Source organism: Ambystoma mexicanum, chromosome 5q (assembly GCF_040938575.1).
Source record: "Ambystoma mexicanum isolate Mex_15411 chromosome 5q, UKY_AmexF1_1, whole genome shotgun sequence".
Lineage (NCBI taxonomy): Eukaryota > Metazoa > Chordata > Amphibia > Caudata > Ambystomatidae > Ambystoma > Ambystoma mexicanum.
The window spans coordinates 1294356401-1294377077 of NC_090933.1; the positions used below are offsets into that span (position 1 = coordinate 1294356401).

The 20677-nt window shown below is 46.4% G+C and overlaps 1 protein-coding gene across 2 annotated transcripts in view; it reads right to left on the reverse strand.

Moving 5' to 3' along the window:
* The window catches only part of MROH1 (maestro heat like repeat family member 1), a 2813132-nt gene that overhangs the window by 1381579 nt on the left and 1410876 nt on the right, over positions 1-20677 (reverse strand). The window contains exon 23 of one of the 2 annotated variants that reach the window (XM_069621885.1): positions 2426-2452. The exons of the other annotated variant lie outside the window; for it this stretch is intronic. Coding sequence (XP_069477986.1) covers positions 2426-2452 — 27 coding nt within the window. The remainder of the gene's footprint in view (positions 1-2425; positions 2453-20677) is intronic. 2 annotated transcript variants of the gene reach the window in all.

A 20677-nucleotide genomic window follows, 5' to 3' on the forward strand; every position in this document is an offset into this window, starting at 1 on the left:
AGCTTTTTGGGTTAAGGGGAAGTTCAACTTGTGTCTAACTTCTTAAGTGCTGCCAACTTATCCTCTGAGGAACTCCTGCATACTTCAACTCCAATTCCTAAAGGCCACTTTCCAGCTACCTAATCAGCTTGTTTTTGCTTATTGCTGCATGTAGAAGTTTAGGATTGTACCTGTAACAGTAGATGTGAGGGCATCCCACAAGGGCCAGAAAGATAGCTCAGGGACAATGCATTTGTCTTGAAAGCAAGACCATGCAGAGCAACACAGGTTTGAATCCCGGTCTTGCGCTTAGAGACTGGTCTCCGGTGTTAAGCACCTAATAAAAGATTCATTAATTCCAAAATGGGTAGGGGTCTACAAATGATCTGGTTCACCATAATACTGTAATTAGTTGGAGATGCTTTTCTTAATGTATGCTACTACATTGGGGTCAGAATAATAAAAAGGCAGGGTTCAAATTTAAGATTCGATGAGTAGGAGCTAAAACGAGTTCCTGGATGTCGGCATCACCCAATCGGCAGGAGCTACCTCTGGGGAGCCAGGAGCAAGTACACAGTGCACTGCAAATCTAACCTACACTTTAAATGCACACACTACCTTTTTTGCCCATTATGTATGATCCATTATGTTTAATGTGTACTAGATGTATAGCAATTGTTCTTTATTAACATTTTCAAACCCATGTTTGTAAGACACCAGTTGTCCTGGGAGTCTAAAGTAGCTCTTGGTAGCTGTTGATTTCAAACTAACCATAATAACTTGCAGCAATTTCAAAAACTGAAAAGACATAAGCAAAATAAATCTCTTTCCTCAAACAGATAAATCAAAGTAAATACTGCTTCTACATTTTACCGTCAGTTCCATCATATCCTTGGCGAGGCTTTGATAGTGGAAATGTATATCGTACTAACATCATGCAATCAATGGTTGTAGTAGAGTAAAGGTGCCACCAACAATCAAACAAATTGAATGCATGTGTGATTTTCTTTTATTGTCGATTTTAGGCTAATTAACACGCATATACTTTAACAAAAAATTCTAATATATACAATAGGTCTCAGAACAGCACTTAAGAGATGCCCTAAACATATGCATGCATGCAAACTGTTGGTATCCATTCTACGTGGACTAGCGACAAACAGGTGTAGGGATATGCGTTTCAGTAGTTTCTTCAGTGGTAAAATCAGCTGTGGAAGGCATGAGCAGTACACACAACAACTCAAAGAAGCCATCAAAATGTAATCATAGTTAGAAGGCGGAAATTGAAAACTAGTTAGTAAAGCTAGAGATTGAATCATCAAGTTCTCTTCCACCACCAATCGGCAACACTAAAGCACCTTCGCCTCTAGATGCCTTTTAAAGTGCTGTCTGGTTACATTAGGAAGCTTAAACCCCATGAAAAGATGCAAGCCTAGAAAGTATGCAGAATCCATTACTGATGGCCCCAGAGTCTGACTTGATTTGTCCATTTCCCAAGATGACCCATGTATTTATTCTCCAACAGAAGATCATATGTGTGTCGGGTAGGATTCCCTAAAATGCTTGTGGCCATGTTCATACCTTTCTTAAAATGTGTGACCTAGAATGCCCACTAAAGCAGTCTGGGAAAGGTAAACTGCAACAAAAAGTAAGCGGATTGTCCATTCACCTAAAACTATAAATGAAAATCTAAATGTAGAGTTAAAGACATAATAGCAGTAGCATTTAATAAAAAATATCCCCAGATAAACAATGTTAAAATAGTAGTAATCTATTTATATTTCATCACCATGAAGCAATCATAAACCTAACTGTGGGTAATGACGAGATAAAGACATCTTATGATATTCAAGAATGAATCTCACAAGATACTGAGATGAGATGAGATTGAACTTCGCCACTGTTCCAATACAGCAGACAAATCCAAAATGGAGACCATCTGATCTAGGAGTTCAACTTTCTTCAGCTTTTTTATTTGTTTGTTTAAAGGGCACATTTCAACTTTACTATTCCAGGAAGACTAGTTATTATTCACTCCATGGTGCTTTGGTTTCCCAATCACTTCAATACTCAGATGCTCCGGCATGAGTGTCTGCCTTATTTCCTCTGGTGGTGCATAGGAAATGCCTTGGTAAAATTAGATACCCCCCATGATAGGGCTTACAAACACCCTTCAGAATAATATCCATACAGAACTAATGTAAGTTCTTGTCTGAAAGCAGGAAACCATGGCTAGCCATTGGTTTCAAACGCCAAAGTACTGCTCTAGTAAGCTTTGCACACAATAGACTCAGACAGAAGTTGCCAGGCTGAAGCAAATGGAACTTGAGTGCCCCTCGCAAGCCCCTTTAGAAGGATTATTTGATTTTAGAAGCAGGGATAGAGAAAGGGGGAAAGTGAATGCAGTTTAGATATACCAGTAGCTTCTGGTTTCCTCAAACTGTACCTTGGTTTCTACTTTTATTCCCAGAACCTGAGCAATAAAAAAGTAAAACAGATTATTAGAACTTAACGGGCAAGCAACATGTTTCACCCCTAACAAAAGGAAATATTCCTTCTTGTTCCATATTCAAGAAAAGCAACTTCTCATTTCACTGAATTGCATGCGATAAATCAAGACATGTGAGGGAACATTAGCTCAGAAGAAAAACAAATGACTTACCTCTGGTAGTTCTCATGGATGAGTCCTACCTCCCACAGCTTCCTTATCTTGGAGGTATGTGGGAGGAAGGAATCCATTGAAAAGTGATCATTACTAATTACATGTTGTGTGGACGAGAAAAACACTCACATGGTTATGTTAACATTTTAAATAACAGTCACCAAAGCACATTTTATCATGAGAAATGAATTACCTAATGTGGATGTTACACAAACCTTTAACACAAATATTTCTACTTATTTAAAGACACATTTGATCAATATGAAATACTGCCTTTTTGCGATTCAGTAACTATTTGTTTTTTAACACTCCATCACAAAATGTGAAAACTGCTGCAGCAGCAGTCCAGGCCAGAAACCTTCCTTTACATAGGAAAGGCTGCAAATTGCAGCACAACTTCGAACAACCTTCCGCACAACAGTATTTCCTTTCCCCATACAATAGCGGGACCAACTTCCAGTTCAGAGGTTATACAGGACACTAATGTGGGGATCTGGCATGTGCATGAGGGGACGGTAGCGAGAACTAAGGACTAAGAGTATGCAAATCACTATGATCCCCAGCAAACATTTCTCTTGCATTCAGATGCTCTCTCCCCCCTACAGTCTTTGCACAGTGCCTGCATAACATAGTTAGAGAGGTGCCAAGTTAATTGGTGCGGGGAGTCTTCTCCTGCCCTCTGTGTGGTGTTGCCTTTACAGGCTTTTTTGGGTGTAGATTTTCCTCGCCACACTACACACAACCAAAAGAATATATAGACTGCAATTGTGGACTCCAGTGATAATCCAGGTACAAGGCACAAGGGAGACACTACTTGATATATCATCACAAAGCCTGGTGAATATTATTCTAATCTCACCCCTGTTCACTTGACCGACACCAAGGCAGCAAAGACATAGGCTGCATGAATGCAAGCCAGACATCTGCCGCTTGCGTTCCGTGCCAGATGTAAGCCCCCACTGCCAAAAGCCTCTGGGCTGATCAAACAGATTCAGTGAAAGTGACAGTTCACAAAACCACACCTGTGGGACAAGAACAAAGAAAGTACTTGGGACCTTGTTGGCATAGTGTTGCACCTCATGCCCCCTGGTGTCTGTTGAACGATTTTCTGATGCAGTCACTGTTTGGAACTTTTTTCGAAGATTAGAAATCTATGAGAAGGTATCTATTTGAATCTTCTAGAAATAGGGTGAATACCAGGTTTTAACTGAATAGAGCTGTAAAGGCACCCAAGTAACGAGTGCTACCTTCTTGCCTTTACGCTTCTTCTCATTATGCTTCATTTTCTGGGCAGAGCCAGGACCCATACTGCATATCCAAAATTACATTTTGGTACGCCTTTTAGTCTCCTTCAGCGTCTCTTTCTAAACATGGGATGAAGCAGCAGCTCAAGGCGATATGTGGTACCAGCCTCCAGTACCAAAGCACCAGGTTTCTGAAAGGAGCAGCAGGTTTATTTGTTTGTTTGTTTTGTTTATTTATTTATATTGCGCACCAGACCCTTAGGTTACCGGGCGCAGGTCAGCCTGATTGCCCTCAGCTTGAGCACGCCGATGTGTTCCAGAGACACTGCGGGAGACCAGTCTGCTCACTGTTAAGTCTGACAGGCGAGCGCCTTAACCAGTCAGAAATGTGTTGGTGACGACTGTCACCTGCGGCCAAGGTTAACGAAACAACACGCCTCTCAGAAAGTTGTTTCGTACGGCCCACCACGCGAGATTCTAAACCACCTGATTGAGACCTGTAAAAGGTCCAAAATGTGGACTGAAACTGTGACAATTGGCAACAGAGAAGCCACTGAACCGATCTCATATAAGCCTTGCCTCCAGTACCACTAGGATGCAGGAGGCCATGAGGCCCCGAAGGTGCAGGAAAGCAGAGGTCTGGACTTGGAGGACATTGACGATCCAAAGGATGTTTTCAACTCGGTCCTTAGGCAGAAAAACACTGCCCAGATGAGTGTCTAAAACTGTCCTGATGAACCAAAGACACTGGGACAGGGAAATCCGAGACTTTTTGAAGTTCTGGGAAATGTCCAAGATGTGGAATAGACTGCATGTGTAAAGTACATTCTCTGACACTAGATCTGGGGTGTGTGCATGGATGAGTCAGTCATCCAGGCAAAGACATGAAGGCCCCCCCCACCCCCGAGGGGAGTCACTACCACTGCCAGCAGCTTGGTGAAACCCCTGGGGGCCCGAGGAAAGACAGAATGGCAGGACCTTGAACTGGTAATGGCATTGATCCACCATGAGCCTTAGGTACTTCTTGTGCTTTTAATGAATCGCCACATGGAAGTATGCATGCACCCTAAAGGTCCAGGTAAACCATCCAGTCCTGCAGATCGAGGGCTTGCAGAATCTTGGCTGGAATAAGCATCTAGCACTTGTTCATGCATAGGAACACGTTCAGCAGCCGCAGATCTTCTGCACCAGGCAATAGGCAGAGTATCAACCCGTTCTTCGTTCTGAGCACAGAACTAGCTTTATTGTGCTTTTCGACAGAAGCCGACAGAGCTCCTTCAGGACGATGGGGTTCGGAAACAAAGGGGTGGCCAGAGGGCCATGATACGGGGGTGCTCAAAGATTAGGAGGCACTACCCCTGGATGACCTGTGGGATATTTTCACCCACGCATCCAAGCCCTACAACAGAACTGTGCCTTAATGGCAGCAGAAACATCATAATGGCCGCTGGAAAACATGCTGCTGGCCAGAAATCACCAGAAAGTGCGCAGTGAAATCCTGACAGATAGGCCACCATCCACTTTTGCCTCTGTCCGTGTTAATACAGGAGACCATTGCCAGACCCCATCCTTTGGCTGCACACAGAGCAAAATCAGTGCAAAGGAATATAGAGCTGTTCAAAAATCTGTTTTATTTGGTGTAAAAATTTGCTAAAATCCTGGCTCACAAATCACCTAAAAGATCCAACTTCATGTTGGGTGTTCCACATTACTTTACTGCAAGAATCCATATCAGTACAATGTTAGCAGGAATCCTATGCTATCAAGCTAAATCCCCTTTTAAGACAGACAGCTGTCAAAAATGGGTGCAGTACCGTTGCTCGCCACCGACAGGTGCTGGCGATTTAAATTCTGACAGAAGACCTGTATTTCAGAAGATAAATATGCCAAAACAGAGAAGTCTATCAAAATGCCATATAGAGTGCCACACATTGATTTAATGTGGAAAAAGACGATTAAAGATATGTTGCTTATTTTCAGTTTATAATGTTATCTTTTTTTCACAAGGAACTCTGTTGAAATTGATTAGAAGGCAGTCTGATTTAATTAAAAGTTCAAGAGGCCTTCTGTCCCTGGGAAGCCTTCACACCTGGTCTTACCACCAACAGCACAGGATATCGCATTGGCATGTAAATCATGAGAGGAGGAGATTTTCTCTGCAGCTCTGAGGAAGGAACAATGGGGGCTTTGGGATGAATAGAATATGCTGATTTGAGGTGTAACTGTAAACACTGCTCTGGGAGAATCAAGACATGTGACCATCTGACTCACCAAGCTTCTAGAGGCGGACCAGACTGGGTTGTGGATTTAATATTGCATCAAATATATGTTTAAGGAAAATACTTCTAAATATTGTATCAAGCTGACAGAAATGTACAACTTTGGGATTCTTAATATGACGAATGCCCTCACAGTTTGAGACTAAGCTGAAATCTGTACGATGTTCTGAGACCAAACCCCGTAATTATTACTATTGTAGCTGCAGTATTTGTGCTAGAAACATAACAACTTACAAATATGCTCAGAGGGGGTGTGTGTATATGTCTGGGTAAAATTTGGCGCAAAACCAATAATGCGAAACCTACCAAAATCGAAAATAATTTGTCATTTCTGAACCCAAGCTCTTAGAAAGATCAGGGTTGAACAGAGACCCGTCTTAATTAATCTGTGATGTGTACATGTATTCTCAACAACTTGTGTATCTGGGAAGCATGTTTGGTTATGAAAAATTGATTTCTAAGTAAAAGCAAAGGGAAGGGTTCTCGCCACGATTCTTCAAACTCTTCCGACCCCAGCTGCTGGCTCCCATGACGACTCTCTTCAACTCCTTCGCCACCTCAGGATCGATAACCCAGTCGATGAAAGAGTCGATCACAGTCGTAGCGCTGAAACCAGGAAAGAATCCCAGAGACATCGCGGCATATCGACCCATCTCCTTGGTAAATCTAGACGCGAACATTTATTCAAAGGTCCTGGCAAACCGTCTAGCGAAGATACTCCCGGACGTTATAGATCCAGACCAAACAGGATTCATCCTACACAGAGCCACCACGGACAACACTTGCAGGGTGCTCAACCTGATCGAGATTGCTAAGCGTGACTCTCGGAAACTCGCCCTGCTAGCCCTGGACGCGACCAAGGCCTTCGACAAGGTAGATTGGTTGTTCCTTCGTCTTACCTTGGAAGCGTTCCACGTTGGGCCATCCTTCTCGAAGCTTGTTTTAGCGAATTATGAAACCCCGACGACGCTCCTCTGAGTGAATGGCCTACTGACTGGCCCGATCTCCCTAATATGCGGTACCAGACAGGGGTGTCCCCTCTCCCCCCTCCTCTTTGCCATGGTTATGGAACCCTTGGCCCAGCGGATTCGCCTCAGTGCCAGAATCAAAGGCCTTCAAGTGGGCCCTACCCAGTATAAGATCGCGCTCTACGCCGATGACGTGATGCTGACCATAACAGACACTTCCCGGTCCCTGAGGGCCTCCCTGGCGGAAATCAATAGATTCGGAAAGGTCTCTGGATTTGCCATCAATTTTGCGAAATCTTCAGCCTTGGGGATAGGCTTAGACCAGAGACATAAGGAGTCCTTCAGATCTCAGTGTGCGATCCCACTAAGCGAAAAGTCTATTCCCTACCTCGGGGTGCAGATCCCCGCTTCTCCTGCAGACACCTAACGGACAAACTTCCCGATTCTACTTAAAGCCTTAGAAAAAGGCCTGGACAGTTGGCTCAAGCAGGAAATCTCGCTAATAGGTCGCATTACGGCCTGTAAGATGAACTTACTACCACATTTTCTTTATGGCTGCTGGGCCCTCCCCATTATAGTCCCTTGTCCCACGCTACAGCGACTTCAGAGGAAGATATTCCGATTTATATGGAAGGGGAAGAAAGCCCGCATCCTACGGAATACCATGCTACGTGCCCCAATCCAGGGAGGCCTCGGGGTCCCTGACCTCCAACGGTATCAGATGGCAGCACAAATAGCTCACACTTGGGCCTGGACCATTGCTTCAGGGCGCCCCAAATGGATGGACATAGAACAATCCCGATTACCTCTCCCCCTGCGCTTTCTCCTACACCTTCCTGCCTCTCTGCGGAGGACGTGGCCGTCCATCCTATCATCGACTAAGCGGACATTAAAGGCATGGGATTGGGCATGCAAATCCAGAGGCATCCAGAGGGACCTGAGCCCGTCAGCCCCAGTGTTCCACAACCCGGCCTTTTCACCCGGGTTCTCCCCCTCGAACTTTAGAAACTGGATCGCTGGAGGCCTTAGCTCCTTGAGTCAGCTATCCGAAGGTACCCAGCTGCTGACGTTCATCCAATGCAAAAGAGTCTTTAATCTCTCGGAGTCTGACAGGTTCTCGTATATCCAAATCAGGCACTGGTGCTCACATCCCCAGACTCGGTTGGCGGCCACACAGGAGCTTGATGCGCTGGAACTAACTGCGGCTGACCCCCCCAGCCCGAGGACATATTTCAACGTTGTACCGTATGTTCCAGGTAAATCCATTGGCACTTAAAACAACATATGTCGCAGTGGGAAAGAGACCTGGGACACCCGATCCAGGATCAAGATTGGACTGACATTTGGTCACGCATGCACTCGTCCTCTTTCTGCATCACCAATAGGGAATGTGCGCATACATTTCTCTTGAGATGGACTTCTGGACCCAGTGCATTGCCACCATTACAGACATTACCCAGATCACACTGCCACTGGAGCCGGAGCCACTCCTACTAGGGACCCCGATCCCGGGCATCTTTCCAAGATCGGGCCCGCTAGCAGCCCTCATCACACAACTTCTCCTGGCCGCGAAAATCACAATAGCCAGGACATGGAAATCCCCAGAGGGCCCCCTAATGGTGCTGTGGTGGTTGAAGCTCTGGGACATCTTCATCACCGAGAAAAACATGGCGGCATGCAGAAGCCGCCTCCACCGCTTCACAAACATGTGGTCTCCGGTGATAGACTATGACCAACGCTTTCCAGCCCTGACACACAAACCACGTTTGGTGTTGAATGCCCAGTAGGCAGCAGACTGAAACCAGACTCCATTGGTGGATGAGCAGGTCCTGGAAGGTAGCCAGAACTAAGGGGGTGTGGGGCGGAAGCTCAGAGATTCATGAAAAGGACCTAATGATGTACGTGATTCTGAGGGCTGGAGAGCCGGGGTTCGGACTCAATTGGCGAGGGAGCAGGCCTCGGGGGACAGCCAGTAACAAAGTATGGGGGTTGGTACATGGGGATGCACGTTCATTAGTCAAAGTTGTAAAGAAGTGCTGAATTGATGTGATACTTTGTTTTCGTGTGTGCTAACTAAAATAAATATGTTAAAAAAAAAAGCTAAGAGGAGTGTTCTTTCCTTCAGCCATAAACATGACACCTGATGACATAGGATGACTCATTACTCCATTCTCCAGTAAGGTCACAGAGAATCCTCTAACTTACCAGGATCCTCAGAGGGTTGGGCATGGAATGGAAAGTCAGCCTCCACACCCCCTTTGAAAACACATAAAAAGAACCACTGAGACCCAGATAGGGACATTCATTTTCCACTCTTCAATTGATTTCTTGCGCAGCACCCTGCCGGACGACTTCAAACCCAGACAATATCCAGACAGAGACTCAAGACCTCAGATCCAGACATATCCAGACTCCAGAACCAAACTCTAGAACCCAAACTCTAGAACCTTGGAGAAAAGAGGCCTAATCCACCAGCTGAATCCTTCTCAGCAGGCCTCAGAATCCAGCAACCTAACCAAACTATTCAACAGCCTTGCCGTGCTGTTCGCTTCTAGCCCAGAACCCTGTGCCAGAACCGAGATCCAGAGAAAGCAGAGCTGTATTCAGAACCCGTCAGATCCGGTTCAAGAGGCCGACCAGACCTGTGCAGTGCCGATAGCAGACCAGAGGCCACGCTGTGAGCAGAACCAGTGCCAGAGACCGTCCGGTGGCGAGAGTGCAGTCCAAGGCCCATTCCAGTCCAAAACTAGGAGCGAGTATCCAGCCTAGAACTGTACAGACCCAATCTCTTAATTTAAATAATCTTATTCAAACCATTTCAACCTGTCCAGAACTGCGTTTAGAATTTTGTGTCCATCCTGTGATTTCAAATATGTAAAAGCATCATCTGTCACTTCTGAACCCTTGACATTATTTAACTGTCATTTTAAAGCTAAGAACCTAAACTTTCCAACAAACCCAAAACGACATTCCAACTCCGTTTAGTTTTTCCGTAATCGCGATCTACGCACTCGGAAAAAGTGCTGCGAATTGAAAACTAGCTCAATTTCACCACATGTTAAAAATAGTTGTCTCTTGCTTGCACTGCTGAAATTCGTTTTCAATCTGATAATCATTCATGAATCATTGCTAGTGTTGACCTGTACCAATCTAAAGTATCAATCACTCATCCTGAATATCCTTAGCATATTTTCCCATCCATTGCAACCACATTTAAAAACATTTGGCCTGTGTTTTAAAATCATTCCTGGGCCTCTCTAAGCTTGCTGGGGGGAAATGGAATTGAACTGCATTTTGATTGTATTCCTGAAACCTGTGTGCTCTCCCTTCCATCTCTTCATATTGCATAGGGGGGAGTGAGTTGTCACAAGGGAAAAAGTGGTCAGATTATCTCTTGTTGAAACCATATCGAGTTTATTTCTGTGCTGCATTCTTTCCCATCTTGCATTTCCTTGAAACCATACAAATTATTCTCTGCTACCTTATCCTTTCTATACCAACTCCTCATTGATTAAAGAGAGTGTGCTCTTGTAATATTACCCATTGTTGATCACTATTATATCCATAAGTGTGCTATCAAATATTAATTTATTCATAAAAGTGTGATATATATATATTATTCAATTTTTCCAATAAACCTTTTAATTTGCAAAACAAACCTACTTCTTGGCTCAGTGAGGTCAGGGGGCTTCAAAGAGAGGGGTTTTATAGAAGGGTTCATCATCCAGATTTAAGAACTTGACATAAAAATATATAAATAAGGGCTTCCACTGGGCATCCCAGACTAGGCATTGACTTTGTTGGATTGCTGGATTGAAGTCACTTACAGACCTGTATGGCCTCATGCGTATTCTGGGTTGAACAAGCAAAGCCTCCAACCGCCCTCCCCCCCCCCCCCCCCCCCCCCCCGACTCCCACTGGTGACTAATGGTGAAGCCCATCACTGAGGTTTGGCACCCTGCCTCTCGGGAAGTGCTTGCCTTGCCCCCTTCCCTGGGTAGACTGACCAAGGCCCCTCACGGCAAAGGTGGGAAAAGGGGAATGAAACCTGCCCATAAATAGCTGTGCGGAAATGGCTACTGCACCGCTAGCCACAAAGTCTTAACAGTTGCCTTAGACGACTGGACCTTCTGGAGGGCGCTATCAAACTTGGCTCCAAAAAGATTCTAGCTGTTGAAAGGCATGTCCAGCAGCTTGGACTGAGCATCGGCCGCAAACCCGGACGTCCTCAGCCAGGAGTGGCGCTGGACCACTGTGCTAGTGGCCATATACCTGCCCTTACACAGTCCATCATGTTTAGTCCTGACATGGGCCTGCCGTCTCCTTCCCGTCAGACCAAGGACAGGAAACAGTCCATCTATCCCTCTGGGACATACTCAGCCGCATTGGCCACCGTTGTCCAAAGGCTAAAGGAGAACTTCGCCAAGGTGCAAGAGGCATTCACTGGTCACAGTGCAAGCCCGCCCAATGCAAACATCTTGCCCCATGCAACAAACCCCTTACTCTCCCTATCGAGAAATGTAGAAGTCTGCAGGTTAGCTGTTACGGCTTGAACCACCAAGCTTTCAGACAAAGCATGGGAGGAAAGAAAAGCTGGGTCTGACGGAGCGGGTGGGTGCGTTCTCAGCAGATCACTGCGCACTGCCAGAATAGAGGCAGGATTCTCCCACACCTCCAATACAGGGGACCCCACTGCCAGATTGAAGGGCAGGAGCGTCTTTTTTTTAGGGGCATCTTCCACAATATCGCAAAATTCGTATTGAATCTTGGAACTGGACTGAGCAGATATAGCTCCACAGTACTCAACACCTAAGCCATCAAATGCTGGAAGGAAGCTTGAGGAATTCCTGGGGTGGGAGCTGGCAAAATGTCACTCTCCGGGGACTTGTTGAGGCCACTGGCCCAGCACTTCCTCACCTTCCCTGAACAATTCTTCCAGGAAATCCCTCACCACCCTAGAACCCATAGGTTCTAGTCCAAAGGGGATCTGGTCGCTCTCCTCGTCACAGATGTCATACATCTTTGACATGAAGGCATTCCTAGGGAATGGTAATTATTCCTGCAAAGCTGCAGTGTCAACGAGGCTGGGCGACGGCGACCAAGACAAGGCTGGCGCGGAAGCCTCGTCTCCCAAAGGCGGGGCCTTTCAGCGCAGAGAGAGCTCAGTCTGTTTGGTCCAGGCCCAAGCCCTTAGGCATGCAGGAGTGGTTCCCAGAGGGTACCCTGCCAGTTGCAGCAGGCGCGGCAGGAACCTGCAGTACCACAGCCCAAGTGGATGGCTCTGTCGACTGCACCAGAGGTGTCAAGGCCAGAGCCGCTAGCGCCTTGGCAAAGATGTCCAACATCTTCAGGCGGAGGGTCTCCCATTACTCTCGCTTGGAGTATTGGATTGGATATGTTACCGGCACCGGGTTCTCAAGGGACTCCCTGGAGTGGTGCGAGGACTCCCTCAGAGAGTGAGACTTCATCTGATGCTGCTGCTACTTTTTTCCTTGCGCGGACCACTTGTTGGTCTGGGCAATGTTAAGGAGAATTCTCTTATAAGGCTAATTTCCCAAACCTAGTAAGTCCCCCAGCAGCTTTGCTGGATTTTTGGGGTTTGATTTTTCTCCTGTTAAGGGTGAGACTCTTTTCCTCCCTCTCTTAAGCATGATTTGAGGTATGTCTTCGACTTATTGTGTGCTTATGGGCTATGGGGTCTTTTACGCTATAAGGTATCATCTGTTTTAGTGTATGCGTTACCCAGCACCCTCAGTGCAGTAACAAAGGGGTATCATAGTGACCCCCCAAACATAGACTCCATACCCTGCGACTGACTACTGTCTCCCAGGGCATGTAAAGTCACCATTGGCTTTAATAGTCCAAAATTGTGAACAGAACCAGTACAACCATCATATTGTGGAAGTACTTGAAGGGGTTAATTAGATATCCCCTGGGTCTGTTTCCAAGGGGGCACTGTCCAGTCCCCCCTTCTCGAGTTTCTGGCTGGTGGCAGTGGTTACCACGCAAAATATTCCATCAGAATATTTCCTATGGAATTTTCCCATTGATTTTAAACGCACCACTTTTTTGGTGCAATGTTAAAGATACCGCCGGTTTATTTATTTAATATAAAATCACTGGTTGGGTCTTTTCGCCAGAGCTCTTTTTCAAAATGGTGTTTGCGTCAGTCTCTGTAACTCCAACCAAGTTTGAGCCCTTTGTTCCACTTTTTGGCGGGATTTTCCACAGAAGCCCTCCAACTGGTGCCACTCTGTCTGGGTTCCACAGGATGTGTGGGTGGGAGAATTGGCACCCTGTACTGCGTTGCTTTAGCAACCCAAGTCGCACTCTGTTCTGATTGGCCCAGTAGTGAGCCGCCTGGCTAACCACTTAGCATGTATGAGTGACAGCTGGACTGTTGAATGGGGGTTTTTCTGCATAAAAACAGGGCTTTTGGGACTGGAATTTCAGAAGTCGCCACAGGACCTAAGAAATCCGAAGAGGGGAGAAGCTGAGCCATCTGCAACGACACCACCGGTGGAGCCCTGCTGCAACGACCTCACCACTTTCCTGATGACAAGAGAAGATCTTCTGCTGTAAGACTCTTCTCCATTTGAGCTGGTGTGAACAACCAGTTCGCCATTCGCCTTCCAGGACGTCCCTTAGTCGAATCGCCAGTGCCAAGCACCCCGGCGGCGGATAGCCAAGCTTCACCACTGTGACCGCGAATAAAAGGAACGCACCTTTTAACCAAACGAACTCCGCGGCTGGTCTCTTCCCTGGGCAGTGCAACGACTCCAAGTTTCCTCCTCGACGAGATCTTATCTTCCCCTGGTCGAAACCACTAACTGCACCCGCTGCTAGGAACAACTGCCATCGCTGGAGCTTCCTCACTTTTAAAGGTACTGTGTTCCACCTGGCCTCCTTTTCCACGGTTTGCTAAAGGTGATCCTTAAATCCTTGTCTTTCCAACTGGGTTGGCTCCCAGACCTTCTAACTTTACCTTTCGCATTAAACCAACCTCTTTTCAACATTTTTGCAAAGATTTTAGTGCATTTTAAACTGTGTGATCTTGGGCACATTCCGCCTTGCTCCATTTAAAGTGGGCCTGGCCTATGAACTTTGGCTGTACAGTAGACTCTGCCTTCCCTAACTTGCTGTGGTCTTAGAAAAATGTTGGGAACTGTTTTATTTTCATGACCTGCCCTTTTCTCTCACTTTAACTTAATTATTGGAGTGCCATCTAAGTTACGCGCTCACATCTGTTTTTACAAATAGTGGTGTTTTGACCTAGACTTGTCTAATCATTATTAAGGGAGGTGTGTATACTTTTCTGATTGTTTGAACTTGCTTTAATCTATAGTGCTTAGTGTATTTCCTAAAGTGTTTCTCAAATAAATAATTATATACTTTTTAATACCAAGCTCTGGTCAGTGTTTGCTTGCTCTACTGTGTTTTTAGCCCTATTGTATATCCTCTGTATACTGCCCTACTCATCTTGAGAGAGGTCTGACTGCTCAGCCACAGCTACCAGGTAAATCTGTGTGGTGCAGACTGCTACCAATTGGGTTTACTGCTTCCTCCTGTAGCCTTAATCGTTTTGCAGTGTTCCCCAAGGGAACTGCACAGGATTCTGCCTAACAGGCATCGTCCTGCACCATGTGATCTCGACCGAAACAGCGGAGCATCACACCCTTTGCTTTGTGGACGATTGTGAAGATATTCGCTACCCTTACCCGCGGGCCTTCGGCTGCATGGACTGGCATTACCGAATTCGCAATTGCTTGAAGCCAGAGGCCTTTTACAGGGTAGGCATGGCCTTGTGTTAGAAATAAAGTAGAAACTTGATGAGCGTGTTCCCAAGTAGCCAACAGTGTGTGCTGAAAAAGGGAACTGAGGTCAAGGGGCGCGGTGTTGCTATATATACAGACCCTGACGTCCTGTACGGCAGGGAGTGCGTAGAGGCATCAGGCGAAGTCAATGTGGATGCCCGCTGCGCCTCCTGGTGGCAGAAATGTTTCCGGAGAACAGCTGTGCTGGTATCGGGATATCATAGATGAGGAATCCGTGGGAGGAAATAATCCATTAAAAAACTGGGAGCTCCACACTTGGCAATTATGATACACCATTGGTAAGAAGTTGGATCAGACATTCAGACACGTTTAAAGAATTTGAGGAATGGTGGCTTACATGAAGGCACTTGTAACTCACAAACACATCTAGCAGACATAATAGCCACCTGAAAAACAGTTTTCAAAGTGAGTATTCCCACAGGAATGGAATTTAAAAGCTGAAAAGGAGCCGCCATAAAAAAGGACCATATTTAAATCTCAAGCTGGGACACCAAACTATCAAAGAGGAAACACAAGGCCCTTTGTGAACTGGGCAATGAGAAAAAAGAACCCTGCTCAGAGTGCTCTTAAAAGAGCAGACAGAAAGCACATGCCCACTTGAAGCCCCAATTTGGCCAAAGACAACACAAGTTCTAGGAACTTGGAGGTTGGGCACACCAATTAGTCTACCCACCTATCCTTCCAAAACATCTTAAAAATGTTCTCCATTTGCATACAGCATACATAAGCCGAGTGAAAGGCCTGCGGGCATCCAACAATACTTCCAAAGCCTCGTCTTTTAGGTCCCTTTAGTCATACCTTAACCTTTCAAGAGCCACACATAAGTTGAGGGATCCCAGGTTCAGGTGAAGCACTTGACCTTCCGACTAGGAGTCTGTCCTCCGAGGAAGCAGGCGAGCTGCCAACTCCAGTCTGTGTATCATGTTATCCTCGCACAATCCTAGACAATTATAATCAGGCAGGCTCCTCTACCTCGGGATGACCGGTATCTGTGCAAACGTACAGTGAAGGTACAAGACAAACTGCAAGAAATGCATTACCAATGCCCCCCATGGGGAAAACTCCCTCAAGCAGAACTATCTACATTTCGTGTTGTCCCTTGTCGCAAACATATCCACAGTCAGGGTTCCCCACAGGGCGAAGATCTCAGAGTTTACCTCTGTGCAATATGCCACTCCTGAGACACTGTGCTCTGCCTGCTCAGATCGTCCACCAACCCATTCTCCAACCCGGTCTCCACACCTGCCAGGTGGGCTGCAGAGATGGACATGTTTTTCGCCAGTAACCAGAACGATAGCCGCATGCACCCCCTGCACGGGGGCAATGAATGCACACCACCTTGCCAGTTGAGGTAATGCATGGTCACTGTGTTGTCTGTCAGGATCAGGACATGCTAGAGAGAAGGCGCAAAAGCAGTCAAGGCTAGCCTGATGGCCCGCAACGCAAGCGGATTGATGTGCCTGAGGCTCTCCCCTCAAGACCAAAGGCCATCCACCTGCAGATCCTCGCAGTGAGTACCACATCCCCCTCGGGGAGGCTCCCGAGAGCATCTGGGCCTCTGGCCATGGGGGCCAAAAAGGCTCCACCACAATCATGTTGATCATGTTGTTCCGGCCATCCACCTGCAGATCCTCGCAGCGAGTACCACATCCCCTCAGGGAGGCTTCCGAGAGCATCTGGGCCTCTGGCGATGGGGGCCAAAAAGGCTCCACCACAATCATGTTGATCATGTTGTTCCGGTCATCCACCTGCAGATCCTCGCAGCGAGTACCACATCCCCTCAGGGAGGCTTCCGAGATCATCTGGGCCCTCTGGCGATGGGGGCCAAAAAGGCTCCACCACAATCATGTTGATCATGTTGTTCCAACAAGACAGGTCATTGCCAACTACCTGTGAGACTTGGAGGACATCTGACATCTCGCCAGAGTACTGTGACAAATGACTCCTGAGAAGCCACTGAATGTATTGCATCTGGAGTATGGCCTCTGGCACCAGAAAAATGGAGGCGGCCACGAGGCCTACGAGACGGGGGAAGGCTGATGACAGAAGACTGCTTGAGTCCTGTAATAGCATGATCATCTGTACGATTCTGGTGGCTCTCACCTCGGGGGCATAGGGGGCGTTTCCTGAACCAGTGTCAATGACTAACCGTAGAAACCACCTGTGCTTCCTATGGATCGGCACGTGATAATAGGCATCCTGAAGGTCCCACAACACCAACCAGTCTTTGGATGGTAGAGCCTGGAAAAATCCCTTCATTGTTGTTAGGCAGAATCCTGTGCAGTACCCTTAGGGACCACTACACAAGATTAGGACTACAAGTGGCAGTACAATTTTACCTTTGGTACAAGCCTATACTACACAGAAAAAGTGGTAGCAGTGGCTGAGAAGCCAGACTTATCTCAAGAGCAAATGAGCAGTAGTAGAGATTACACAAAGGACTACAATTACTGTGACTCAAGCAAACACTGACTCAAGGTTTCAGGTAAAAAATTATAAGTAAATTTATTTTTAAACCATCTGTTCATAAAACACTTCACTTCTATTAAATAGAAACCACGCTGTAAATACACTACACACAACCAATTCCACTTGTTCAGACAAATTCAAGGTAAGTACATTAGGATTTGACAGACCAGTGTTGTGGAGCTAACACGTACCCGCAAGTAGAAATTCACACGAAGTTAAAACACACTTTGTACTTTAGAATTAAAACAAGGGAAAAGTGGATAAAATCATAGGCAACACTTTTGTCAAGGCAATACAATCAGAGGACTTGTTCACAGATGTAGATGAAAGTCAGTAGGCCTGTGCCAGTGTCACTGGAGCAGATGCTCAGTTGTCGAGGATCACACGCTACGAACAGTTCGAGATTTACGCTGCCAGGAGTACTTAGATATTGTCAAAGGGAAGAAAAAGTTACAAGAAGGGAGAAAGAAAGGACAAGCCTTCGTGGAGAAAAAGGGTTCACCCCAATTCCTTAAGGTCGGATGGAGAGAACGACCAAATGTGCACAGTATCTTATTCCGCTGAAGAAAGCTGGTGCCACGGCAGTTGTTCCTGGTAGTTCCTGCAGACTCACGGTTCCTGCGGCTTCAGTTGTGGGGACAAGAAGGAGGACGTCTGGAGCGAACTGCACTACCCAGGGATGAGGCCAGCAGCAGCAAAAGCAACAATGAATAAAAAGGTGCGCTCCTTTAAATCAGGAGAGGGCTCTTCTGATGGCTATCCGGACGACTACTGCACTGTGAAGTGATTTTGACCCAGGAGAGGATGATCTGGCTGAAGAAAGAGGAGCTGGTTGATCCCACCAGGCTCAAGGGAAGAGGACTACGGACTGGATCTTCTCTTGTCGTTGAAGAGTAGATAGCTCAGGACTGCAGCAGGGCTTCACCGGGACTCAGGGTTGCAGCAGCTGTCTTCTTCTCCGCTTCTCTTCGGTTCATTGCAGTTCCAGTTGTGACTCCGACTTCCAGCCCAAGAGTCCTGCCTTTTATGCCAAAATCCCCCATTCACACAGCCTGGCTGTCAATCACACAGCAGGGGGGTTGTCCAGCCCGGACAACCACCTCAGCCAATGGATACAAAGTGTGACTTGGGTCTCCAAGGAGACCCTGTGCAGGGGGTGACTACACCCCTCCCTCACATTCAGCCCACCTAGACACCTAGATGACGAAAGCAGGGCTTATCGAGAGAAGCCAGCCAAACGACGGTGAACAAAGGAGGCAAACCTGGTTTGCCGCGCAAAGTAAAACACAAGAAAGATTTTAACAAGAAGGAATGGCGACGAAACCCAACCGGAGCCAAATTAAAACCAATATGGTCAAGCGGGTTTCATGTTCGAGGCTACTATATTTGCATAAAACATTACCACATTATATAATATAACCGCGGTAGAAAAGTTAGGGTAGTTACCACTGCCACTATCCAATTCTTAATGTTAAATGAGCGAAACAATGCTCCAGGAGGTACAGATAAAAAGGGATAGTAGTTAACCCTTTCCAATACTCCAAGTAAGATGGGGTGAACTGGATCTGTGGAAATGTGACTATATAAAGTTAATGGCAACTTTACATGTTTCTGGGGGACAGTAGTCAGTCCCCGAAAAATTGGGTCATTGGGAAGTCTAAAAGACAACCCTGTGTCACTGCACTGAAGGTGCTGTGTAACACACAAATAAAAATATGATGCCTAGGGAGTTGGTGAGACTCCCTAGCCCATGAGCACAAAAGGTACAACAAACAAAAATACACTAAGAGTGGAAAAAAGGTTCACACTCTTGCCAAGTGGAAAAAATAAACCCCAGAAATCCAGCAAAGCTGCTGAGAGACTCACTAGGTAAGGTAAATTAGCCATTGAGTGAGAATTCTCCCTAACACTTGTCAACATCCTAAACCTGTTCTTCCCCAGGAACTTGATCAAGGCGGAGTTCCAGGATGGGACCAGGAAGTAGCGTGAGAACCAGCACGTACCTCTTGCTCTGTGGCTGGTACTGCCTGGACTAAGCTCTTCGAGAGAAGAGCTTGCAGTCACTCCTCGAGCTCGGGTTCTGACTGCTAAGGAAAATGTATATCCGGGGGCCATGTTGGACCCAGGTAGAGATAACTTCCTACCACCTTTCCCAGAACTGAAGACTCCCCTTCCAACTAGAGAAGCACGTGGGGAGAACTCAAAGCTGTTTTTTTAAGCTGGTGATTCTTCGGAGGCTGTAGAAGTTGGCTTTTCGATACCATCAGGGACTTAACATGGTTATGTGCCCCGAACAAATTGTACTTGCCAGAGTGTAGGCAAGAAAGCTGAACATTCAGCACCTTAAGCCCCCATCATTATTCTACAATGGGCCTGCACAGAGAAAAGGGGCAATCTTAGCCTGTTAGTTCACAGCTTTGTTGATTGTGTCACAACCGAGGTGTGAAAGAAGGGAACAGATTGTACAGGGGAAGTAAACCAGATGGCAGAAAGATTGGGGCGGAGTTATAAAAAAAGTACAGTACCAAGAAGCTGGTGCGGAGGGGGCGAGCAGTGGTGGAGAGGGAGAGAGCAGAAAAATCGAAGGGGGAGCCAAGATCAAGAAGCAAGAGGGACATCAGATGGAGAGAGGAAGGGGAGGGAGCAGAATCAGACTAAATTGGTGAGAGAGGGTTGAGAGCGCTAAGGAGAGGGAGAAGAAAAAGTTAGCCTATTTAAAGAAAGACCAGGCACAATCCCATAGGAGAAATTACTTCCAGTAATGTTTTTTCTATGGATTCTTCTCCTGCAGTTTTCTCATCAGATCGATATCTATATACTGCGTCACTATGCACCTGTATGTCAGCTCCCCACCTTCTTTCGCCCCTAAGCTCAGGAGCTGCTGAGGAAGACTAAACGAACCGCCCAAAACAGCTGTAACTGATCAGAAAAAAGAAAAACTAACTGGTTTTGCGAGGAAAACAGGAAAGCAGCACGAATATGGCACCCAAACAAGAAGTGGACCTTCACCTCTTCCTCCAAAGAAAGAAGTAGCCACTGACTGCAAGCACTTTCATAATAGGGATGGATGGGAGGGTGATGAGGAATCTGCGGGAGAGGAATCCATAGAAACAACATCTCCAGTAGCTTACTCATCACATATACTCCAAGTAGTATTCGTGAATGGAGGTGGGATGAAAGTCTCTTAGAGGAGGACATTTCGCAAAACCGCTCTCCCAAATCGAGCATCAGTTCCACGGGC